This window comes from Phoxinus phoxinus (genome assembly GCF_949152265.1).
Source record: "Phoxinus phoxinus genome assembly, chromosome: 25".
NCBI classification, from domain to species: Eukaryota; Metazoa; Chordata; class Actinopteri; order Cypriniformes; family Leuciscidae; genus Phoxinus; species Phoxinus phoxinus.
In genome coordinates, this window is record NC_136900.1 from 17,452,590 (window position 1) to 17,479,847 (window position 27,258).

The window sequence follows — 27,258 nt, forward strand, 5'->3', positions numbered from 1 at the left end:
TGCTAGTATTGTGTGATTTAGACTAAAATAAGTTATATATAAAATATGTAATATGTAAAGAAAATGTAATGTAATGTGTGATTACTGTGGGTTTTATTTTTTATTTATTTTTTGCGACAAAGTTCAACTGTTCAAATGTAAACACAATGAACTGTCATTGAGCGCCACCTAGTGGACACACAATCATCCAGCGATAAAGACTAACTTGAACTGTAGTACAAAAACCCCAAAAACGAGTCAAACCTGACCTGTTACATATCTGTCTAGACTTATATTCACGTCTAAACAAGTCCACTTTAGAAAAATACAGAAAACATATAGAGCTACACCGTGTGTTTTCACAATCGTATGCATATATGACGCATAAACTTTAAGCATGGATTGACAGAGTTATGGGATTAATGTCCACCTCACTTGTTGAGACACAGAAGTCCCTCTGTTGTTGCCCTATTTAAAATATTTAAAATATAGAAACTAATTTAAGAACGCTAACTTAATTCACGAAAAATAATGTATATTGCCTGATAAGAGGCGACTGTCAATCGGCCCCTTTAAGAGCTTCTGTCGCTGTCATTGACGAAATTTCCTGGTGTGAAGTGAGTCTTGCTGGATATCAACAACAGATTGAAAGATACCCCAAATGATGATTTGCAGTTCGCATGCGATTCTTATCCGCAATAACGCTGCAAATAACATCTGACAGCTAATGGAGTCGCATTGGTAGATCAATGTGTCTGCTTGGGCATTTTACGCAGGATTTCTCATCGAGCTGGTAGCAGGTGGCGACGGAGCGGGGCGAAGCTCGAATATTCATGCCTTCCTGTTAATGAAACTTAATTACGGATTCCGTGCAAGGTGGGTAATAAACTTTCTAACCCCTTTCTGGTTGTTAATCCCACGGCGGGCGGGGCGCGTGCTACAATGTATCAGACTGAAGAAGCTTTTGTTACATTGTTGCGTTCGAATTCGAAACCTCAAACTCATTACTGCGCGCGCGACTCGCGAGCGAATGTGCCACATTGTTTGTAGTTTTGTGCAGCGCAGCACGTTTTCTGGACATTTGTCTATTTCACGCTATTAATTAATCTATTATATGGCTTAATGTGACAACCAACCCTTTCAGTCAAGACGAGGTAAGAACACGATTTTAAATTTTCTACACGCACACGAAAGCCGCCATTCTACACGGCATCGATCTATAAGATGTTCCATAGTGACGAAAGGCTTTTTAGGTCAAGGCATTAGTCGGCAATCTATTGATGGTGTAACTGTGTCAACCCTCGATGTTTTATTGATGAGAGCCAACTTGAACTACACGGGGAGGTGATGAAGATGCAGAATGCTTGGGATAAAGCAAGCATTGTGTTAACAAGATGCTTTTTATTATTTAACAGGGGGTTTCAATGAACGAGGAAGCATGTAAAAAGGCGCTAAACATTGCTGACAGGTACAGTAATAGGCTGCGGAGGTTCTGACAATAGGGGCGGATGGTGTTTGGAGAGAGTATGGGGGAATGGAGATTGCCACAATGCCAGTATATGAGGCTGTAAAGGGAGCACAGAGGAGCAGCCTGACCGCGGAACTCATCTTCAGTGTCGGGAGAGTGAAAGGGGAGTCGCCCGGTGGCGTCAGAGCTGAGAAAATAGTTTTGGTAGTCATGGTGTTTATGATGTAATTGTAATGGGTGTTAATGTAGAATTAAAATAGAATGGCGTCTTGAATGGAATACAGTCATGGAACGTTGTTTTCTTTTATAACGCATTTTGTCATGTCAATTGTACATTCCCAGCTATCAGGGAACGTTCGCAAAATGTTGGTTAATGTTCTGGCAAGGTTCTTAGAACATTGAGTTGGGCGTTTGTTGGGACTACAACGCGGATCGTTCAGGACTACAACACGGTTTTTCCTGATCTTGTGAAGTCACAATGTCCCTCATTTAAATAATCCTGCCCATGGAATAGCAAAAAAGGGGGCGAGGCCTAGTCGAGCTGCTAGAGAAGACGAAGAACATCAGCTTTAGTAGCGTTTTGTTGCCATGTCGAAGAGACGCTGTTTTTTCCACCCCGGTTCCATAACCCCTTTGTTTGGCCTTCCTAAGGCGGACAAATTTAAAATATTTATTTTTAACACTGTTCCTGAACATTATAACCCCAACGTTTATCTGTGTGCTGCAAATTTTACGGAGAACAGCTTCCAGAACCTAAGAGAGTACAATGCCAGCTACGCACAAAAGCTTTTCTTGAAAGATGGAGCAGTTACCACTTTGTCGGGACAATCGGTTTATGAATCGCAACCTGTAAGTATGCTTTAGTATTTGTTTAAAAACGCCCCCTGTACCCTCATTCACTATTCCCTACAGTACTCCACTAATATAGTTTACTTGAAGCAGTGAATTAAAACGAGTGAGTGAATTCGGAGACTGAGTGCGCCGGAAGGGCTGACGCTTTTGCACAGTTTGTGTTTCCTGTTTAATAATCATATTTGTCACTTAGCAAACTGGCAGCTCCAGTAGTAATGAAATGATTTATCTTAAATTCTATAATGGAAACTAGCTTGTATAAAGCTTAATTTAATAATCCATTAAAAAGGAATTTATACCGTCAGTGTGGTCAAATCGATTAATCGGATCTAACATACATTTTTATTTATATTATATATGTGTGTGTGCACAGTATATATACACACACACACGTATATATACAAACATAATATACGGTTTATACACATATATTATGTAAACAGAAACGCTTGTTAGATGTGAATAATTGTGATTAATCGATTTGACAGCACTGATAATAATATGATGTTCAGCTGCACCCACATTGGACCAGCAGTTTAAAAATGGATTGATGATTCTTTTCGATATTCTGCCGAGACATGGGAATTCATTTGGCACGACCCTTGCAGTGCATTGAGTATTCTCTAGCCGTTGAGCGCATTGGTTGTGCACTCATTTTTGTTGTGCATTGTGGGTTTGAGTGAGTGCACTCGATAATGTCTATGGTTTCGGACACAACTACAAATTGGTGTCCCCTCAAATAGTGCCATTTTTAAGGGTATGGGGGCAAATCACTGTCATTAAGAAATAAGATTGTGTAGGTGTTTGAATCAAGATCACAATCTTTTAACAATTAATAGTTTTAACGATTAATCTTAATATGATTTTAGATTCTGGTTCTTGGCAAACTTTTCTTTTGGTATCTTAATTTTTAAGGCCTTATGTTTTAAATCTCATAAATATAGGGATCTCAGGCTCAGCTACATCAGTTCAGTTCAGTTCATCTTTATTCATTTCCCGAAGGCAATTTGGTTGCAGCAAACAAGCATACACATAAAACAATTTCACAAACACATAGAACTCGGGGGAAAAAGGTACCCAATAAATACATTTACCTTGAGTTTAAAAACTTTACAGCTGAGGGGACAAATTAATTTTTAAATCTTTTTATTAAGGGGAGTTAATGTCCAAATTGTTGAATATTACCCATTTTCAGTTGTCAAACCAAACGTGGGTCACTTTTCTCAGGTGAAAATTTTTGTTTCGACTCCCCTCTTCAGAATAGTGGATTACTCAAAAAATACTCATACATGACATTTAATATTTTGGCTTTCATCATCACTATTATGTTTGTCTTCTGAAAAAAATTTTGTTGTTGTTTTGTTTACAAAATCCAAAGAGTTGTGGAAGTTTCTGAAATGTTGGTGATTTGACACAAAATGACCCAATTAAAGCTAAAAGGTGCCTCAAAATGTGCTGCACCAGGTGTCATTTTTAGGTAAACTGTTCCTTTTAAAGAATAATTTTCTAATACTATGAAACATAAGAGAGAGAAGGAAGCTTAACTTTAGGCCTTAGAACTCTTTCCCAGGCAAAACTTTTATAGAAAGAGGCTGTGATTAGTTGTCACACTCTGTCATAATTTCTCATGAAATGCTGCGTTCTAATGAGTTTAAACATTGTAAATCTGACAAATGGGTGATAAATACCATCCGCAGATATATTTCCGTTTCCCTTCGTGAGAGCTGCTTGAAACGTCTGCTTATTGTCGAAAAAAAAAAAGTCCCTTTCTAATTCACAGGAAGCCTAAATCAGTCTGCTTAAGAACAAGATGACTGGTGTTAAAACCTCAGTACTATCATTATCATGTACAGCATGTTGTCTGAGCTCTGGAAGTGAAATTAGAACTGGGCAGGAGGTTTTGAGTGTCTAGGCACGCATACGGCCGCTTTGTTCCCAGGCCTGCTTTGTTTGCTGTAAGGTCAACTAACTGCAGGGAATGCAGAGTTTGGAACACCAATAGCGTCATTTTGTGCCCCACTCTGGGCCTTTGGTTCCTGGGGAGTTTTTGTATAAATAATCCAGTCACATGTTGCAAAGCTGTGTTAGTATTTTAACCTCAGCATTCTCAGGGAATTTTTGTAGATGCACAAAGACGTTTAAGACATTGCCTGAGGAAGAGCACAATAGTTCATGACCCGTTTCTTTCCATGAGTTTAACAGCCGAATGTCCTGTTTCCATTAGGTAGTAATTGGCACATATTAAGATTAAAGATCAAACATTTATATTATGTCATTACTTACTCACCCTCATCATGTCGTTCTAAACCTGTATGACTTCCTCTCTTCAGTGGAACATAAAGGAAACATTTTGAATAATGTGCTGGTTGCTTTTTTTCTATACAGTTACAATCAATGTGAGTGAGGCTTTCAAGCTTTGAAAAGGATGCAAAAGCCCCATAAAGTATATTAAAAAAGTATTTTTTAAATGCTTTTTTCTGAGACCATATGTAGTTTTGTGTGAGGAACTGTGCTGTTATTAACTAAAACAATTAAAAATGATTTTCTGTATTTCAAATAAAACTTAAACTTGTTTTATTTCAGTTAAATTATAAGGCAATATATTATAAGTTTGTTTAAATAAAAAAAAGGCTAACTATAATATAAAATATTTAAATCATTTTAATTTATATCTTTTTTATATATAAAAATGTTAAAGCTACTGTAAATAGAAATATTTTCAAAAAATGAATTGTAAAAATAACAACAAAATTACTAAACCTAAAATGAAAACGGAAAATATTAAAATGAGGAATAGTACAGTGTTATATAGCGCTGCACCTGTGTTAAAATTCTTGACTATGCTAATAAGACAATAATTGTTTTAATTTTTATGGCAAAATTGTTGATTTTATAATTCAACATAATTTTGTCTGAATTAATAAAAAATAAAACGTTAATTTTTAGATGCTACAAGTGAATTTAGGCATCACAACATTATAATGCACTGTATAAAAATGTGTGTTTTTAAAGATACTTTTTTGTTTTGAAGTACCATAATCTAACGCTCACTAAAAGTTAGTGGAGTCAAGTCTGTTTAATGAATCAGTCAATTCAGCTCACAAATCCTGTCTATGATTTTTTTTTTTACAAATCAGAAGTCATACAGATTTGTAACGGCATTGAGGTGAGTAACTTTTACTTATCACTTTTAGATAGACTTGGAATGTCTGGTTTTCCTCACACTTCAAACTGGACAAGGGCCTCACTATGGGCCAAAACAGCCGTGAGGATCATGGCGCCTCTACCTCTGACCCACATACTGTATAGAACAGGGTGCTGGGCCACACTAGTCCCACATCAGCTGATCTCTTTGAGACTGTAGCAATTTCTCACAGCGAAATCAAGCGTCCCAGTTCACAGACCTCAATACCCAGTCCAGAGAGACTATTATTGTGCAAGCGAATGACTGTCAGTTGCACATTATTCCTGAACTAAGAATGGCTGGCTTTGTCTTTCTCCGTTTCTGGATTTCACTTGGACAATAATATGAAGAATGTTTTTTAATGTGTAAATATCATGGTACTTTCCATATTCAGTATGTGCAATGAACATATGAACAGCCAGAACTTGGTCTAAATGAGAATGAATGATTTATCAAGATAGTATTGTGCAATTGTACGTTTCTTCTTCGCTGCACGGTTTCTTGTCAACACAATGACTTAGAAGCTGCTTTTCTCTTGTCCCCACAGGGTTGACAGCCGCCATGTTAAGATAAAGACACAGATCTCTGTGTTGAACATGCTAAAGCGTCTGGATAAGATCAGGTTCAGAGGACCGAAGCGAGATGAGTTCCTGGACCTTGCCGAGTCCCCCAATGCATCTGATAGCGAATGTAATGACGACGTCCCAGTAAAACAGCGGAGCTCGATCAAAGACACAGAAGAGCAGCGAGACCCTGTAAGTGACAATCCTTCATTTGTGGGAATGTCAAGGGAGCATCTGTCAGAAAGTGCTGAAGATTTATTTTCTTTTTTTAAATTTGAGTGTTTTGTCTCTGTAGAAAAATGTAGAGCTGCGATATGATTGTGAATGAGCCATTTCGAAAAGGGTGTAGACCTCTATTTTGAAGATTTCTTAACTCATCTATTTTAATTTCTTTATTCCTTTTCCGTTTTTTATTTTATTTATTTTTTATGATTCATTGATGCATGTTATTCAAAAATGGTTTCTTGATCTTTAATCACTTAGGTTGTGCACACTATTGGCTGTTTTCTCACTTTTTGTGTGTTTTTGTCATTGAAAGGGAATTTATTTTGCATGTCATCGCTTTCGGACGGAAACCTTGTATCTCTAAAAATGGAAAAAAACACTATTGTGTAAACAATTGTGGCTTTATACATGGCCGGACACTTTCATATGGCATTTAAATTATTAACATTTTACCAAAAGCAAGTGCAAATGAAGGTTGTTGCCCAGCGAATTTCAGATAATTTTAGACATGCGTGTTTTGTCCGTCATTAAAATGGCCGCATCTGAGGCAGTATGTGCATCTCATTAGGTTTTCATCAACTTTATTGTAGCCGTACATTTTTTTTTTTTTTGGCCAAAATCTCATGGTATAAAAGATAAAGTGCTTCGCACATGCTATTTTAAGAACCACTGTGCTAGACTGAGACACTCTTTTCCGCTCCTCAAATACATAAAACTTTAGTCTTTACATATATAATGTTTCCTGAGTAAACACTGTACTTATTCAAAGAACCAGTTCTTTATTTACTCTTGCATTGCAAACAAGCAGAGACTGTTCAAACTGCATGCGTCGCTTCATTCAAGATTGAGGCAGGTGAAGTCATGAGGCTTTACTGACCCGTTTAGTCGCAAGCTCTTTTTAATACTTCTCATCCGTTAAATATTTGCAAAACCCACAGACAGACATAAAGGGTGACCAATAGTAATGATTTATGGGGAAAAAACTACGAGGTATCCGCCCGACAATATTCATATCAGTGACGCTCTCAGCAGTGTGGGTGGAGTTGGGTTATTAGTTTTTTTACTGGGGTTTATGTAGAAATGTGTTGGCTAAATGTTTTCAACTGAATATTAAACAAATATTCCTTTTGAGTTTTATGAACCGATACTTGTAGAATAGCATTATTAATAACAGTAATCAAAAAATTGTTCCCTGTCACTTGCTTCCAGCCTGTATTTAATTCCTGTTCTTTGCATTGCATGAAGAGGTAGACAGCCGGATTCCCAAAGGACTTTCAGCCCAAACATCCATTTGCTTCAATGTATTTCTTTAAATGACCTCTTCCTGTTGTTGCAGCTGAGACTTCCCTCCATCGTTCACACCCAGACTTCTTTGTAAAGCTGCAGTATCTTTTCCTATATGGACGTTTGTTGCTAATGCCCCCAGTGTTCAGGACTGACCTTTGGTGTTTTACAGGAAATTTTACAAGAAAAGAACTGATCGGAAACTACGTTTTGAGAAAATTATGTTATTAAGGGCTTTCGAAATAGGTCGGTCTTGTCCAAGCACGTTTTCAAAGAAATTGCATTTGCTGCTTATAATTTGATAAGTGCTGGAAAGCTCACCTACGAGAGCTGCTGTGTCTCTGCAAGCTTATGAGCTGGTCACCATGGTTACAGCTGCCGCACTGGCGTCCGGTTGCTGACTAGAGCCGTGATTTGTTGAATCCTGGTTTTGCTGAACTTCTATGAAGATGATGCTGTAACGTCTCTGGCAGGCTGGAGCACAAATCGGTGAAATGTCTTTTACTGGACTCCGAATGGACACTCATTTATTAGACCATAGCGTGGCCATATTCTGCATTGTTCAGGCAAAAGCTGTTTGTTTTTTATGCACTGATCAAATTTTGGGCCATTTGGCTTTTCATAACATGTTGATTCAGACTAGTATTGCTGTCATTGCATGCGCTTCTTCTGAGCTTCTCATAATTTCTCTCACTGATTTTCTCCAGGCTGGTTCAGGGACTCTCACCATGTCTGCTGCTCTCAACCAGGACTACAAAATGTGTGATTCAGACCGACTCAATGAGGTCAAAGGTCACCTGGAGATAGCCTTACTGGAAAAGCACTTTCTTCGTGAGTAACCCAGAAACATGATTTCAGCATCCCTGTCTTACATGGTTACATCGATTGAAATGATCATCACTGCTCCCCTGATAAACATCATATTCTGTTGCTGATTTTGCAGTTCTTTTCTGTGGGATTTCATACTTTATTATAGCCCCATAGTCATTTTTAAGCCATTGTGCTTCTGTTCTAAAAACCTTGCCAGTTATATCGCTGCGTACTGTCTGCATAGTCAGCAGTCTTTTAAGGCAGCTGTCATGGAACTGGTTGCATTGACAGTCGACTCATCGAAAGTGAAAGCGGTGAACAGTGATCCTAATATGACTAGCGCCCGTTTTCAGCAAGTCAGTTAGGACTGTACATTACCTAATTAATATCCATGTGCCAGGCTGTGATTTATAATATAATATAGCTTTCTTACCTAGGACCACACCTTTAATACATTTAATTGCTTTATCTAATTAATATTGATGAGCCAGGCTGATTCATATTTAATTAAAATGTAATCAAACAATATTAAATACTTATATGCAGTCTTTGCAACCTTTTGTTATACTAATAAATATTTAAAGATTATAATTTATTAAAGTATATTATTGTTATACATATTTGCTCTCAATAAAAGTATAATATTTTAATATTCATAATTTTAAATTATTTAATAAAATGTATTTTTAAAATCAATTTGTAATCAACATTTCATTCAACACAGTTCATTGTGGATTTTTTTTCTTCCACTGAGCTTGTTGCAGTGCATTTAGGGATTGCATACTTACAACCACACCTATGATACCTTGAAATGCTTTTGGAATAGGGCTATTATATATTGTTTTACATGTTCTCAGATGCTTTAAAATGGAGTTTTAACTTGGATATCCAGAATTTGTTAGAAACGGCTCTTCAGGAGAAAGTGATTTGTCCTCCCAGGCCTCCAGATCGGCAGTATATCTCAAGCTAAATGGGTGATGTCTCACTGTGTCTGTGGATTTATCACCCTGAGCAGTGGAGTGAGATCATTCTCATTAGGACCGGAGCTGCCTGCACCTTACAGCGATAAACCCACCATGTATACTGCTGATCCATCTCACCTCTACCACTTTTCAATTAGTGAGACTTTCAGAAGCAGAGATTATCCCTCCACTGGGGTTCACACACACACGCACGCATACAAAAGACGTTTTCTGGAAGTGTCATCTTTTTCGTTTTTATCTTTAGATTTTTTCCAGCATGTTGAGGCAGTATAATATCTTGTTTCCCATATGATAATTCCGTTTTCCATTCATTATATTGGCTTAAACAGAACATTAGTTGTGTATTACGAGGTTGGGAGTGTCTGGTCTATTTTTAGACCTTGTGTTTGTATTTGTATGTATGTGAGTGCATGCGAATTGCCCTCGAGCACTGCAGTACTGGAAAGCAGCAAAAGGTCAGACCTGGGCTGCCCAAAAAAGCAGACTGGACTTATTAATAGTTTGTTACACAACAGAGGCCTCTCCGCTTAAAAAAAAAAAAGAAGAGACCTAATGGCTTTGACATAGTAACATGGTGTAGAGGTGATTTAAAACGGTGAATGATGCTGCTGCAAGGTTATGAGGTGAGGTCAAAGATTTGGATGCCGTTTTTGTTCCTCTTCACATCTGGACTGTTCTGTAGATCAGTGCGTTGTGACCCAGAAATGGGATCTAATTTAATTGTATAATATAAAAAAATATATATATGTATGTGTGTGTGTGTAGTAGTAGTACTGTTAAGTCCAAAGAGCTTTTGGACAGTTTACTTGAGTAGCATACGTTTTGTGATGTTGGTAAATGCCAGGGGCCAGTAACAAATGGTCATAAGATCAGATCATAAGACCGATCTTCATACTTCTCATCCCTCATATCACTGTTCTTGGATCATATGACGTGACCTTTATGGAAGTTGCAGCTGTCACTTTTACAATAGAGTTGTGCTGACTGCTAGTGACTCCTTGCTCAGTCAGAACATGCATCATGTCAACATGAAAGACCTTCATTGCTAATGTTTGGCGAGACTTTCAAACATATCATACTTCCTCAATCATTTATTTTAATTATTTTTTCCCCTTCAACTTTCTGGAGGAAAACGGTGCTCTAGCTTAACATGAGTGGTTCACATATTCATTACATCAGATGGCTCTATGATGAGCTAGCATTGGTCCATGGTTTTGTGTAGCCTTTACCATTGTGTTCATGGTCTTTTTGGCAGAGAGACAGGCATGGCTGATTGTGTGAACTATGTGAAAGGATGCTGTCAGTCTGAAAGGCTTTCATATGCTTAATTGCTTTGGTGTAAATGGGCCATTAGATGCTATCATTTTTTTTCTAGCCTTTTTTTTTTTTTTTTTTTTTTTGCTCCAGCAAGTTGGCGTGAGCTGAGGCTGAAGTTTATATTTCAGAGAGGGCAGTGAGACAGCACAGCTTCAGTGAAGGACAGTGGGCCAAGATCCAATCTGGCAAACACACTGAACATGTCCTTATCAAGCCATAATAATGTTGTTTACATTTCAAGTTCCTTCCGCATTGTTACTGCCTGAACAATGTACTGATTGCTTATGGGTTAATTATGTAATTACTTATCATTTAATTATTAACCTTTTAAAAATCTGAGTTTAAATAATTAATAAATAATGATAAAATTGTGTGTCTACATGCATGCATACATGCACACACACTTTTTATATATTTTACCATCTATTTGGTGCTACTAGTGGCACAGAAATGACACCTTCACCTTCAGCCCGAGTGTAAAAGTAACCAAAGTACATTGTGACTAAGCGACTCAATGTTTAAACACTACACTAGGTTCTATTACATTTCCTTGTTGACTAATTGGTTATTGGTTTACAGTTAGTTACCATTTATGTTTACAGTAAGTGCCGTTTGAGTTCAGGGTCTCATCTGTGCAGTGCGACATTGCAACAAAAATATTGTTCTAAGACTAAGTGCTTGTAGCATGGCAAAGATTAATAATCTGCTTACAAGATTATTTCTGCCTCAATTTCACTGTAACCGTAAGTGAGGTTGAGTTTGCATACCAGAACGTGAAAAAAGCTCACACAATAACACAAATCAGGCAAATGTTCCCAAAAAGGATTATTCATGTAAAGCTCCTAAACATTTGCTTTGCACAACATGTTACAGGAGATTAGGATATCTGTAAGTATTCTTTGGTTTGTTCTTATTATTTTATTATTAATAGTAATATGATTATTGATAGTATTTATACTTTTGTACAACTAGATCTACATTTGCTTGCCTTGACACTCCGAACACGCTGTAAGAAGAATAGCATCATGGCTATAAATATTAATTTCGATCTATTGTTTTATCACTGTGAACCGGCTCGCTCAGTCCCTCCGTCCACTAGCTCCGGGTTTAGCGACGACCCCTATGGTCTGCACTGATCATCTGGATTCAGATGTCTTCTCTATTAGCGGACCTGCCCTTGAGTCAGCGGCAGGGGGTCTTTATCATGACTATAGCGCCTCTGTGGGAGACTCAGGAACTGCTGAATTATAGATGAAGATGGGCTTGTGTTCCAGGCAACCTTGAAGCAGGCATTGTGTGCAATAGAGGGCAGGTGGAAAAACTACTCGATCATGGCTGTTGTGCTGGTGCGTGAGACCAGAGGCAAAAGTTTTCAGAAAACATGCTCTTTGTTAGAACTGTGATAATGAATTTTTGATTTGTTAGATCAAGGACGATCCGTCTCTGCCCGCGGCTACATGTTTGTTTGACTCGAGATCATTAAGTTCTCTGAAATTGAGGATGCGGTGTCTCAAATCTTCCTCTGGTTCCTCTGCTGAGTGTCCGGTATTAATTTAGTGTCGTTTTTTCAGATTTAGGATGACTAGGATCCTGTCATCCTAACCCTCCGTCTGGAACAAGTTCAATTCAGCTATAAAGCAGCTCTACAGAAGACAATAGTGTCATTATTCAGCTCAGTTCAAGATTGTTCCTCATCCGATAGTATCAGTGCAGTTAAATCAATATTACTGAATATTAAGTGTCCCCAACTGAGCAAGCCAATAGAAATCAAACGAAATAGAGAAAACAAACCTTGGGAGAAACCAGGCTCAGTTTTCCTCTTGCCTAGATGAACATTTAGCCAGTCATTATTGCAAAATAAACCTTAAGAGAGCGATACAAGATCCTGATCATGCTGTCAGGGTTTATTTCGCAACCATGACCAGCTGACAAATCTTTGTATTACTTGGATATTTGACATCTGTGGCCAAAGAGACCTCAATCTTGCTGAAGGTTTCCAGTGAAACCACACCACTGCGTTTCCTGAAGTCAACAGCAATCTCCTCAGTCCTTCAATCATGCAGTTGAACTGTTTTCTTTGTGTATTGCTCACAGAGGAGGAGTTGAGGAAGCTCCGAGAGGAGATAAATGTCGACACCCTGAAGCAGGAGCTGGAGAAAGAGAAATCGAAAAGAGTCGATCTCGAGCAGAAAATGAATGAAATTCTCAGATCCAGGTATGGGAGGTGATGCTTTTCCACAGTATAGAAGTTTCCCACAACAACACTTGACACGTCTGTAGTATATAACTTAAAAAAATAAATGTTCCATTTGAGTTATTTCTATATTTATTTGTTGTTAATACTTTCTAAACAATAAGTGTGCTTGGTCCAGACTAGAAGATTCACCACCTCCACCTCCACCTCCAAAGCCACAAGTCCCTTCAGTCAATGGAACAGGTAAAGCTTAGTTTGTTCTCCTTATAGATCTATAGAGATCTTGAGACCCACTTGCTTATGCATTCAAATGGAAATTGATATCTCTAATAGCAATACATCATCATAATCACTTTTGCCTGTTGCTGTTTTGACTCTAAGGGCGCATTCATTGTTCATTTATGGCTTTTTCTTTATTTGATCTCTTTTATTCTCTAATTGAGTACTTTTTTCTGTAGCACTGAGGCTGTTAGCTATTTGCTGTCAAATATTTTGAATAGTGGTTCACACTTAGATTTTTTTTTCTGCATTTGATCTTGTTTTCTGCATTATTATTAGAAAATGTATAACTAAAGCCCAAGTATACTTCAATGTAATTTTCATCATCAGCTAGTCTTATTTCTTAATAACAAAAAAGACATGCATTACATCGTAATCTGGGATGTTTTGCACAAAAATGCAGCTTTTATTGGTGAATGCATAATAATTAGTGGTCCAAAAGATGATTACATGCAGTCTAGTCCTAAATAAAATGTGTTATGTGGTTTTGAGTGACACGTTTGGCTTTACTTTTGCTATTTGTGTTCTCCTATGGAGATGGTTTGGATGTAGGTTGTGTAATTGCTAGCTGCGGGCACACAGTCCCTCATTAAGAATAATCCGGATTCGTCAACATTAGAACGAGAATAATACATTTAATTGGACGCGCACCTGTCCTGCGTGAAATTGTGTGTGGCAATTTTGTTCTGTGCGCTTAACAACACTCTATTAGTGATTGAGAACCAGTGCCCTTATTTTGAAGTTCATTTGAGGAACACTATTATAGTTTATCCATCGCTTCAACTGAGAGATTGCGGATTTTTAGCTTTTGTCTTTCATGCTTCAAATATTTTGTTATATCAGTTCATTCTTTTACCATTTTGTCAACTGCAATTCATGTAGAAGATTTTTTTCTTTCCTTTCACCTTTTTTAAACGCATCTTGAAATGGCCCCAAAAAGGCCAAACAAGGCTTCCTCATTTTCACACCATACGTTATTCCTGAATGTATCTCTGTGAATGTGAAAAGTGAATGTGTCACTTTTGTCTCTTTTAGATTTTTTGTGATTCTCATTAGTGATAATGCTGAGAATATTACAGCCCTTTTTCTGTTTTCTGTTTATATTGTGAATCAGTTAAATGTCTGTAATTCTGCATTGAAGTGTTCTGCTGTTTTTGAACTGATAGGGGACAAACAGAAGGAGACCTTAAGATCTCGGCTATGGAAATGGCTCTATGAGCGTTTTGGTGTTTATATCGAAGACTTCCGCTTTCAGCCTGAGGAGAATACAGTCGAGACTGAGGAACCACTAAGTGCTAAAAGGTGACCAGCCCAAATAAAGCCTCGTTTAGTTTGTTTCGATTAATAATTTACGGGTTTTTACAGGGGTTGAACGGAGAACTGCTCAAGCCATGGGTCATTCCTGTAACACAGTACCTTTTGAACTCTGTAAACCCTGGTCAGACTCTGGTCAACTATTACTAAAACATTTAGAAGTTATTTACTTGAGTATTAAAAAGTATGTTGTTGCATATATACACACATATGCATGTATATATTTAAGAAATATTTGCATGTATATATATTTATACATTACTTTATATTATATATAAATAACACATTTTTCACATATATATACACGTGTGTGTGTGTGTGTGTGTGTGTGTGTGTGTGTGTGTGTGTGTGTGTGTGTGTGTGTGTGTGTGTGTGTGTGTGTGTGTATATAATATATACATACAAAATAATTGCACACACATATTTTATTTAAATACAAACCTCATTTTGGTTACAATTAATCGTTGCCCAGCCCTAAAATTTATATCATATTTTTTCTGCTGTTTGTCCATTAACTTTTTTTTTTTTTACTTGCAAAAGACTTAAGGGCATAAGGAAATAAATAAACAAACAAACACCTTGAATATTATTTCATAAATTACTAAAACCAAAGTAAATTTGAGAATATCATTATTTATAGTTCAGCTTTGTTCTGTTAATAGTAAATTTATGAAAAGAAAGCTAACATGATTTCCCTCTTTAAAATCTTAATAAGTTTCATTTTTGATCCAATTTATATATATTCAAGTATACTTGAAAACATGTACTGACTCCATAATAGGAATGACCTGGATGTAATTGAATGCTAGGGGTGATTAAAAATCCATTTTGGAATCAGGCTGGGGTTTTTTTTGCTAGATTTTTCTGTGTTTTTAGACCTTTTTGTATTGTATAGTTTCTATATCTTAAATTGTTGTAATGTGCTGGATAGAACATTCAACTGGATGTCTTTATATGCAGTCTCAATTTTCATGCTATTTCTGGCTTTATAATTTCACCCTCCCAACGGATCTCATTAAATAATTAATTTTCTTTTCTCCTCTTTGCAGATTAACTGAAAATATGAGACGACTCAGTAAGTGTTTTCATATTGCAGCCCAAATAAAAAACCCTCCAAGCCATAACGCTAAATATTTCAGCCCCATTTTAATTCCCATCACCTCTGCTGTGTCACGGGCATGAAACTGACTGTGTTCTGGTCTGTGTGTTGCGTGTGTGTGTGTGTGTGTGTTTTCAGAACGGGGTGCTAAGCCTGTAACTAACTTCATGAGGAACCTTTCTGCCTTATCCAGCTGGCACTCTGTCTACACGTCAGCCATCGCCTTTATTGTGAGCACGGCCCACCACCCACACAAACCCCTCAAACACGATTCATCACGGTTTATCATGTTTGTGTAGCCTCCCAGTCCAAAGTGTCTGTTTTACTACCATAATTAAAACAAATAAAGCTCATTGTCACTGCATATCACAAGATTAGGAAAAACCCTGCCTAAGGTTAAACTAATCTGTTACACGGTTTAATGTTTATTAGGTCAGTGTGATAAAAGTAGGCTGATCTTAAAATAATAAATTGTAGATAAATAGTGCCACCACATGTTTCTGTATGGTGGCTGACATGATTTCCACACTGCCAGAAACACGCCTGACATGCCATCCTTCATTTTAATGTCTTCTTTCCTCTCATCTTTTCCACAGATCTATATGAATGCTGCCTGGCATGGCTGGGTTATCCCCATGTTTCTATTTTTAGCCATTCTGCGGTTGTCCTTGAATTACCTCATTGCAAAGTACGTCATGATCTATCACTGGTTCAATTCACAACTAGTTCACAAACCCATGTGCTGGTTGCATGATATGGGATAAAAAAAATATTCAAAATAGTTTTGCATACTAACACAGTTCTGCGTGTATCTTTTCAGGGGTTGGAGGATACAGTGGAGCATTGTGCCTGAGGTGTCCGAACCGATGGTAAATATTAGCCTCTTTTAATTAATTAACATCAGTAAGTTGTTAAATGTATATATGCTTGATTTAAAAGCCTTAATGCTTAATGTGTGCTCTTCTTTTTATTAGGAGCCTCCAAAGGAAGATCTTACAGTCTCCGAGAAGTTCCAGTTAGTGTTGGATGTTGCACAGAAAGCACAGGTAAGTGATTTGTGACTTTGTTCTAGCTGTGGTCGTGTAATGCCGACACCTTTCATTTTGCTTCACACATAAAGCTGTTGACGCACAAGTGACGTCTTTTCACAGAATCTATTTGGAAAGATGTCAGACGTATTGGAAAAGATCAAAAAGTGAGTGTGTTCGATATTGAATTGAGGGGCCGGCCGGTATAACAGTATATACTGTGTAATGGTTCAGATGCCATTTGGTTCTTAAGCTGATTTTTTAAAGTTCAATATCAAAAACATGTTTTTAACTTGTGTATTAACAGTACTTTTATTTTATTCAAGTTTCAAATAAATAAATAATTTTATGATTGTGATACATTTATAAAAAATATATTTTGGATATTATTATTTTTAAGTAGTATTGTGAGAGTTGATGATCTAAAATGAATAGTACAATGATATTGATTTTTTTTTTTTTTTTTTGGTACTACTGCCCTGTTTAAGTATGATTTATTGTATAAATGTACATTTACATAGATATATGCAAAATATTGTACTGTATATAATTGCATTGCAGTCTGTTCATGTGGGTGCAGCCTGAAATCACACAGAAACTGTATGTTGGTTTGTGGATGGCGTTCATCACTTCCTGTTTGCTGCCGTATAAACTCTTAGGCTTCATGATTGGTAAGAAATTCAGTTTGACATGCAACAACAATTTTAATGTGCTTTTTTTTTTTTTGCCTCAAGTCTCAAATTTGTATTTATTTGTGTTTATTTCAGGGTTCTACGCTGGCATAAAATTCTTCATCATTGACTTTATCTTCAAAAGCTGCCCAAAACTGAGGGACAAGTACGACACACCCTACATTGTATGGGCCAACTTACCCACAGACCCGCAGCTCAAAGAGCGGAACAACGCCACACTGAGCAGACGGGTGAGTGAACTGTTTCGCGTGCGCAACCTCATTGTTCCAGTTTCAAAAAGCTTGTAAAATATTAATCCTGATTCCTTTTTGTCACTTTATGAGGAGGAACTTGTCAGTTATGACTGAAAATGAGCAATAGTTTCCTCCTAGTTAGTAGCCTTTTATTTAACCAAAATACAACTCTTGATGGCAAAAATAATACATATATTATATTATATTATATTGTACAAGATTGACCTGGCCAAGCTGTCAAAAAGAACGTACAGTACATTCATTATAATATAGTCATTACATAACATCTCCATTTTAGCCAGGTCACTCTTGAATAAGAGTTGTATCTTGACGCTAAATAACATCTTAAATTCAGTGAAATATAAAATGAAACAAATAAACACACAATGGAGGACAGATCAAAACGGTGTCTACAAGATGGTTAAACATGAATTCAGCCAATGGAGGATATGTAATTCCTCTTTTTCATTAATAAATGGCAGGATTATGGTTTGTGTGATGGTCTGTCACATGTTTATTCTGTTATTTTTCCTCTCTCAGCTGTCTGGGTTCGAAAAGGTAGGGATCTAGTGTGGCCTTTGGTTTGACAACAGTGCCTGTGTTTGCCACCAATGGCTGGTTCTGCGTATGTGCGTGTTTTATGTGTGTGTGTGTCTCAGGAATATGCAGTATGACACTGACAATGTCTGTCGGCAATTGGATCAAAAACAGTCTTTTTAAAAATGCATCTTACTAATTTGCACAAAACGTATATGAACAAGATTGTAAAAAGTACCAGGATGTTTTTGATCTATCGTCATCAGACAAGGTGATAGTGTAGAAATACTGTGTGTGAGTGTGTGTGACATGCGGGGTTTATCTGAGAGTTTCTCTGCTCTATAGTTTAGTGTAGAATAATAGGCTTAATAGTATTTTGAAGCAGTGACCACATTAGAGCAGTCAAGCTTTTACATATTTTACCAACAAATTACACTATGGAGACATTTGTTGAGAATTAGAAGGAAACTAATCCTTTTCTATTTATGCACGACTTAAAGTTTAAAAAAAAAAATCATATGATTACATAAATGCCTTGTGTAGGTGGCTAGAAACTCTGAAAAGCTTGGCTCTTCTGGTGTCGCCACTTTGTAGTGTTTACTTTTCAAAGCTAGTTTACAATTCCCTCTCAGAAAATGAAGAGGTAAAATGATGATCAGGTGAATTATATTAGAAATTAAATTATATATGCATATATTTACTTTCAAAATGGTTGTTATGTGAAAATGTTGCATATGCGATTGTATGACAATAGGATCCAAGTTTTTAACATGTTTGAGCAGTGGCCTCGAAGTCGAAGTGGCTACATTTACAGTAGTCAGTTGTCAATTATTCAACATTTCTTTTGCGGATATGTTGTATTTGCAGACGTACTCTCTATGCACGAAGAAGTTGTTTTCTGCAAATATAAGGTTTCTTCAACTGTGGCCACTTGTCCTGTAGATAAATAAAAAAATGTCCCTTAACATACACTTTTCTCACTCTCAAAAGTGATTTATATAATTTGTCTACTTACAAAGTCAAAAGTAGACACATGATTCACATGAGAAAAACATTGAAAATTTGCATTGAAAATAAATAGTTTTCACACAATAGATGTTACCATTTTACTTTTTATACTTTGTACATTTGTTTTTACTGTTTTATATTATCATAGTTTTATTTTTTTAGATATGTATAGATTTCATTTATTTAAATGATAAACCTCTATAACAACAATAATTAACGATAAATAATGAAACTGATAGTGAAAACCCTATTACAGTTACAATATCTATTATTATGTTAAACTATCTTTTGAATGAAGAATCTTTTATTATTAGTATCATCATTAAAATCATCATAAAATAAGAGTGCATGTGTATAGTTTTATTATATACATCTATAATAAGACGATTAGATGTTATATTATTATTATTGATTTGTATAACCTAAACAATACAATTAGAAAGTATCATAACTCATGATGGCATTGAAAATTTATAAATTGTATTGTGAATATAATATATTATTTATTTATTTGATAGTGTATATGCATGTATAACAAATATCTCTTCTGCTAATTTTAATCTAAATCAACTCCTACGACTTAAAAGTGCCCGTAGTTGAAGAAATGCCCATGAACATTTATCAGATGACATCTTGTCTTGCTCAGTCCCAAACTCTAACACATTCTGTAAATAAATGAATACCTTGGTAATCTGGTAGTATGTTGGTGAGTGGTAATACTTATGATAAGTGGCTGTTTAACTCCGGCTTTGAGCTTTGCACTAGTCCTCAGCAGCACCCTCCTCCAGGCATCCCTCGCTACTGTTTGGCATCCAACCCAGAGAACCGAGTCTGTCACCCGGAGTCCACATGCAGCTGAGCCACTGACCCATCATTCACTGTGCTATAGGTCAACACTGCTGCTTGGCTCAATGGCATTCACTGGTTTTATGACAATTGACAAGCTTCCCCCACATGGGTGCTGTTTTTGGGGCCCTCAAGTGCTTATCTAGGATCAATTCTGTTCTTTATCTGGTGAGGAGTTAAAAAATAGCATTGATCCTTCATTGGCACACAGGAACCTTGCTGTTCTGGGGCTTTATTTACACATCCTGCTCCTAAATCAATAATTTTGCTTGTTCCCCGTAGCAGATCCAGCCAACGGTAGCTCGTGGCGCTCAATCGGCTGGGATGTCATGCGGGATTGGCCGTGAGGAGGAAAGCGGACGGGCTTACAACACCAAGAGAGGCCCGTTTCATGAAGTCTTCAACTTGTCTGAAAATGAGCGCCCCCTGCCAGGTGGGAAGGGAAACTGCAGTTGCCTTTGAACATTTTATATGTACTTGTTGTGTCTTTAAATGTAAAAGAATGTTTGATTTGATTCACAGTGTGTGAGAACGGATGGCGATGTTGCTTGATCAACAGGGACCGGAAAATGCCAACTGACTACATCCGCAATGGTGTCCTCTACGTCACAGAGAAGTACGCATGCAGGACAGCAGTATTTTTCCATTAAATGGCAATATTTACCAATTGCATTTACTCTGAACAAAGTTGTAAATGTTTTGTCATATTTAAATAAGGCACAAGAGCTGTATGAGAGAATTGTTAGGCCCACTGCAGGCCTTCATGATAAAACTGTGTTTTGTGTTTTTAGTTACCTGTGTTTCGAGAGTTCCAGTTCCCGGGCAGCCTCCTCGAAAAAAAATAAAGTCATTAAGCTCCACGACATCACAGATATTCAGAAGGTCTGCCAAATGTTTTGTGGATGATTAACTAATTTTTTCTCGAGTGCTTTGTTCTAACTGGATTCTCTACACATGTTAACAGTACAAGGTGTTGTCAGTATTGCCTGGATCTGGGATGGGGATCTCGATTACAACGCCATCCACTCTAAAGGTAAGTGGCCAGCAGCCAATGTTCAGCATATTCAGAGAGCATGTGTATATATATATATATATATATATATATATATATATATATATATATATATATGAGATGCACCGATACCAAGTTTCCCCGCCGATACAAATAGCCATCATTTAGAATGATATCTGCTGATACCGATACTTTACCGAAGGGGAAAAAATCTCTCCCAAATAATGCTGCAAACTATACTGAGAACCCTCTCATTTGGTACATTACTATAATATCAGAGGTTCAAATTAACAACAGAGCTCAAACTATTATTTTCAACTGCTATTTATTTTCAGATATAATAAATACTCAAATAAAAACTGAAATGTTGGTAGTTTTCATAAACGCTTGTCTTCATGACAAATTTATTGGTTCATACATGTATAATTAACAGTAAATAAGCTCTTCTGTTGTGATCTTTATAGCTAACTAATGAATATCGAATAACTTTCCTGAGGTAAATGCAAGGTTAAGAAACATTGTTCACAAGCTGTTTTATTGACGTATCACCGCGGTTGAAACCGATTGATCGATTACATTAAACATGATTAATTTCGGTAAGATGTACTGTATCTTTCAACATACCTTCATGCATATATTTTCACACTATAACTTGTATTAATGCTGCCACTTGATCTGAGGCGCTACAGCGCTCTGTAACGTCACATTTCAGAGCATCAAAACACCATTTGTTGTTTGAATTTTGTGACTACACTAACTTTTGCAAATGGACAGAATTTGAAAGCTGAGACTTTTTCTTATGAGAAGTAACAAAACACAAAGCTCTCTGCAATTATTGGATGGGAGGTGCGCTACATAATTAGTTTTAATAATTTGTTTTGTGTAGGGAAAAACTGCAGACATGGCAACCCCAGCTTGAACTACAGTTGATTTCATAGGTTCAAATAGAGCCTGTTTTTTTTCTTTCTTGTCTTTTTTTGCTGTTAATGCGTTATTGTCACGTTAACTTTCCCTAAATTCAACAAAACATTTTCTTCACACACAGTATGAGTTGCAGTCTGACACGTTTTTCCACCCCCTTTTGATTGACAGGATATAATCGGCCCTGATCATCGGCTGTTTTTAAACAATCGGCTGATGAAAATACGTTTTATCGGACAATATCGATTATTAGCCAACATATCGGTGCATGTATGACACCTTCGAGCAACATTAGTCTGTTTAAATAAACACAAGTGCCATATATATAGCCATATATTTATATGTATATTTATTGCTCGAAGGTGGCATACTGGTATTTGAACAAAAATTGCATAATGTAGATGTAATGAGTTATTCGTTCAAAAACTCACATTATAATAACTGAAGATCTCTACACTGCAAAATGAATCTCTTTCTTACATCTGATCTGCACATTGATTTTTATGATGCGAGATGATGAATTTGCGAGAGTGCAGAATTCAGTCAGAACTAATCCCTGGTATTTTAAATGGTGACTAATCAAAATGCCTCTGATTGGCCATTGCATTCATAAGTTTAACAGAAGCGTGTGTGATTGGTTATAATGCTCAATGCTGCCAAAAATATGTAAAAAGAAATCTGATGCAACATGAGATCTCAATGTAATACCGGAATCTACACTTTCTATTAGATCTGTCATAAAACTTTCATTAAAGGGATAGTTCACCCAAAAATGAAAATTAGCCCATGATTTACTCACTCTGAAGCCATCCCAGGTGTATATGACATTCTTCTTTCAGACGAATACAATCGGGGTTATATTGAAAAATGTTCTGGCTCTTTCAAGCTTTATAATGGGAGTCAATGGGTATTTATTTTTTTTGGAAGTCCATCAAAGTGCATCCATCCATTATAAAAGTGCTCGACACGGCTCAGGCGGGTTAATAAAGGCCTTAAGTGAAGCGATGCGTTCGTGTAAGTAAAAGACCGCCGTACGCAAGTCGACTTACACCAAAAGAGTAACCCTTCACTTCAAGAAGGCCTTTATTAACCCGCCAGAGCCATGTCGAGCACTTTTATTATGGATGGATACGCTTTGATGGACTTCCAAAAATATCTACCCATTGACTCCCCTTATAAAGCTGGGAGGAGCCAGGACAATTTTTTAAAAATATAACCCCTATTTTATTCGTCTGAAAGAAGAATGTCACACACACCTAGGATGGCTTCAGGGTGAGTAAATCAGGGGCTAATTTTCATTTTTGGGTGAACTATCCCTTAAGTCTGTCACGATAAAAGTGACACAAATTATTTACATTAGTATTTTGCCCCCTTATCCTGAATTTGGGGGGCATTTTTGTTCGTTTCCGTGGTATGTTTGCCCAAAGCCACCATTTATTCCCCCCCTGATATTTTTTATATTTATTTTTTACAGTTGAAAACAGTTGTGCTGCTCATTATTTTAGTGTAAACTATGATTCAGATGTAAACTGAAAAAATTCAGATCTTTTGAAGTATAGACATTTACAACAAACAGCAAATATTTGGAATGGCATTTTTTTCTGGTGTGTGTATATAGATTCTACAAATAATACACATGTATTGTTTACATACTAAAACGCATATACTACTGTGCATATGTAAGCTAAATATTGTAATGAGTATCGTTGCACACAGGTTTACTTTAAAATAAATAAATAAAATTGTTAAGCTACCTGTGCAACTTTTCCTTTTTTAGTATTATTACTCCTAATTTATAATTATTGACTTCCTCTTTATAATAGTAGGATATTAAGGTGAAATGTTTCAAGGTTGTTTACACAGTTCAATTCCACCCTCTCACCCTGCTAGGTTTCTTTGCTCATTGTATTCTCTGGCTCCAAACCATGGCACCACAGTGAGCACCAGAGGCAGCTGTTTACCACTGTAGCTAGGTAACAAAGAAGGTGCCAAAAAAGGAAAAGCTAGTAGGCTAATTGTTTAGCTTGCACACTAACTGAATGTGAAATGCTTACTGTATTTATATCATTGGTTATATTATATGATATGCGACCATCTAAAAGCTGCATTTTGCTAGATTTCTAATCGGGCACCAAACTGAGTGTCCATTACTTGTTCTCTCAGCCAATAGAATCGCTTCTACACCGGATCGCTTTCATACCAACTGCGATTCATACTGAAGTCCATGCAAAACTTTCTGTGATGTCAAATGGACCAAAATCACTAGTGTGAAAAGCACACTAACTTTTGATATCTCTTCCGCAGCCTCTGGTGTTTGGTGCCATGATTCATCGGGACGAGGCCTTCGATGCCATCAACACTCAGTACATGAAGATCGTGAATCCCACAGCAGCTACCACAGTCACAAGCCCAGAGACATAGCTGGATCAACATATGATGTAAGGTAGTCCATAAGGCAGCCCTAACCTTAATGTAGCACTATCCTAACCGCTATATGGAGAAGATGGCTTCCGGAAGTTGTCCGCCCAATCTCCAACCCAAAAAGATGGATTTGAGGAGGAGAAACTGCAAAAAAAATAATAATTTCATATTCTCTTTTAAATGACATGCGAGTATTCAGAAGGAGTGTTTTATATAATGTTCTCTCAAATGGCGTACTATAATCTTACACAAGTGTTTGTCAGGATGGGTCGTCTTTTATAAGGTTAGGGGTCGGTTGTGCTTCTTACATGTTTGTCCTGTGTCCTACAACAGCGAAATGCCCCTTCAGAACAGGAGCTGGTACTCCTTTGTGTCTCTCGGAGGGCTCTGTGTGATCCGTGTGTACTAGTCAGACCATATAACCGTCTCTGAGCTTACCGCCATTTTCACTTAATTGCATCACCGCTGGCCTTGCACAAAGAAACAGCACTTAGTGTTGCTGAGAGCTTTTAGATGTGATTTAGGGGGAAAAGGAACAGACTTAACCGTCAACCGAAATCCATACGCGCATAGCAGCTCCCAACTGCCGACCACACCGTTCCTTAGGACGCGCCAACTTTCTCATTATTTGTGATACTTTTATTAACTTATGACATGAAAAACGACCTTATTTTAAAGGAATAGTTCACATATTAACACAGAAGGAGATATTTGGGCTGAATGTCCAAGCTGCTCCTTTCACCCAAATAGGAAAATTCAGTCAACATTTACTCACTCTCATGTTGTTTCAAACCCATAAGATTTGCTCCTGTGGGATGCACTAGAAGATATTTTGAAGAATTGTTTTTTTTTCTTTCTTTCATACAGGTAAAGTCAATGGGATCCAAACCAACTCGGGAACCCATTGACGTTCATTTTATGGAGAGAGGAAAATACGTTTTAAAAATATCTCCTATTGTGTTCCACATAAAAAGCCATACAGGTTTTAAAACAACATGATGTTGATTTAAATATTAAAAAACTTCTTGGCTGAACTATCCTCATACTGGTCTGTATCAGGGTGCTTTTTTTTTGGTTGTTTTTACTTAAAGCACAAAAATCTCACCAGTCTTACTCATTTAATGAATGTGCACAAATAAAAGACTGATCAAACTAAGCAGGAATTAGCTGGTAATGTTAAATTAATTCTCATTCCTCGTCACTGAGCCCTGAGATTATAGAAGTATTTAAGGCCTTTTGAATATGGTTAGTTAAATGTGTTCGTTTAATAATAATGTACCCCCAAAAAAAGATCACAGGCTAATTTTCTTCTAAAAGTGTGCATAGGGAACTCCAAATTAACTTGATGCATAAAAACTACTACTTTGTTTTACTGATTCATAACATTTATATTTGTAACTTTTGACTATGCAGATTTTTACAGCTCGGTTTGGATTAAAAGCCGGTCTTTTCTTTCTTAAGAGAAGAGGGTCTTACAGTATGTCATGGTTTTCTGGTTTATTTGTCCCCAACACTTTTATTTTCTTTCTTTTTTCTTTTTTGCTCTTTCAATGTTTACACATTTCAAAATATGCTGTGCTAAATCGCACTTTAGAAGGTCTTTTATTCTTTTGTTTTATCCGTTCAAGCCTCGTTTCTCACCTGCCTTATTCTGCCTTATTTTTATTTTATTTTAAAATTTCAAACCATTTGCCACTTGAAATGTTCTTACTTCAAATCATTGTGAGTCAGTATATGCCTGTTGGAGTTAGACTCTGACTCCTTGGATGCTGTTTGTTTACCATAGATTTTTATATGGCACTTTTGGGCTTAATAAATATATGGCCACTTGTATAGTGGAAGATCATTTAGTTAGAATAAATATGATGGTAATATTGTCTGTGCAGAAGTACGTATTTGTGAAAACACATGAATAGTGCACCTTGGTTTGATTAATTTCACCTTAAATTCCATTATTGATTTTTGAAGTGGAAAAATTGACCACCAATGATTGTCATTTGCCAAATAAATGTGTATTGTTGTTTGCGCTCTGTTTCTGCCCCAGGACAGTTTCGTTTACAGACATTTGTGTTCCACGATAGGCTAGTTTGATCCCTGGAGCAATGGGGGCATGAAAATTAGCCATGGTTGCCTGTAGTGAATGTTGAAGGAGCTGGAAAATCATAGTTTTTAAATGCCTTGTTGAAACATTTTATTCTTTTATTTTGCATTCTACCACATTCTTCACCCAGCTTTAAAAAAATGGATTATTGTTCCCTTGAAGTCATTGGCTATAGCATGAAAGGGTGTTTTTGTATTATTTCACTCAGTGTATTACTCTGTTCAAGTCGTTTTACGTTTCAGTCAAGTATCCATTCAGCTGGTTGTATAGCACACAGTTGTCACAATGGCATTTACATTGGTACGGCCACCCAGCAACTGGGTTTAATAGACTTTGCAGAGAAACAACCACTGTAAATTGGAGTCGAACTACTCCGAGACTTGAGTAAATCTGATGTACTGAATGTGACTGGATGTTTGTTTATCAAACATTTGTATTTACACTGGATGTACATGTCTGGTAAACTCTTTCCTGCTTTCCTCTGATTAGTCTTCATTGGAGAAGAAATAAACTCTGAGTTCTTTGTAACCTTTATTGTTTGGTTTCTTTTCTTTTTTCACCTGTGGAGATGCCAAATCGCATTATACAATGAAATGCATGCATGACTTGAGACAAATGCCTGGTCTAATATATCAGAGTGCCCACAGATAGTGTGGTGTTTCACTAGAGGGCACCAATTGAATCTTAACCTTGATTTTTAAGGAGGCTCCACTACTGTATGTCTTTCAAATGCTGATAGGGAAGCTTTAAGATTTAAAGTACCCCTATTATGCCTTTTTTTTTTTATTTTTTTTTTTATGTTCCTCATTTTGTTTTGGATGTCTCCTACAACAGGTTTACATTCATCTAAGGTCAAAATCGCTATAATTTTCTCATGATATACATTACACATCACATAATTTTTCAAA

At 36.8% G+C, this 27,258-nt stretch overlaps 1 protein-coding gene across 9 annotated transcripts; it reads left to right on the forward strand.

Annotated features, from left to right (window-relative positions):
• Positions 1–292: 292 nt before the first annotated feature.
• gramd4b (GRAM domain containing 4b) lies at positions 293–26,878 on the forward strand. 9 transcript variants are annotated; one of them, XM_079604456.1, is made up of 21 exons: positions 525–596; positions 756–855; positions 6,031–6,238; positions 8,263–8,386; positions 12,760–12,880; positions 13,038–13,102; positions 14,305–14,440; positions 15,502–15,527; positions 15,690–15,781; positions 16,148–16,239; positions 16,372–16,420; positions 16,526–16,597; positions 16,703–16,746; positions 17,141–17,250; positions 17,347–17,501; positions 18,045–18,062; positions 20,178–20,328; positions 20,418–20,511; positions 20,687–20,777; positions 20,860–20,928; positions 24,133–26,878. In XM_079604456.1, the coding sequence occupies exons 2-21, from the start codon at positions 827–829 to the stop codon at positions 24,247–24,249; spliced, it is 1,863 nt and encodes a 620-aa protein (XP_079460582.1). In that variant the 5' UTR covers positions 525–596; positions 756–826; the 3' UTR covers positions 24,250–26,878. The 9 variants fall into 9 exon arrangements, with proteins under 9 accessions (XP_079460586.1, XP_079460585.1, XP_079460584.1 ...); XM_079604459.1 differs by lacking the exon at positions 18,045–18,062 and having other exon boundaries at positions 294–596; XM_079604461.1 differs by lacking the exons at positions 525–596; positions 756–855 and adding an exon at positions 929–1,133.
• Positions 26,879–27,258: the final 380 nt, after the last annotated feature.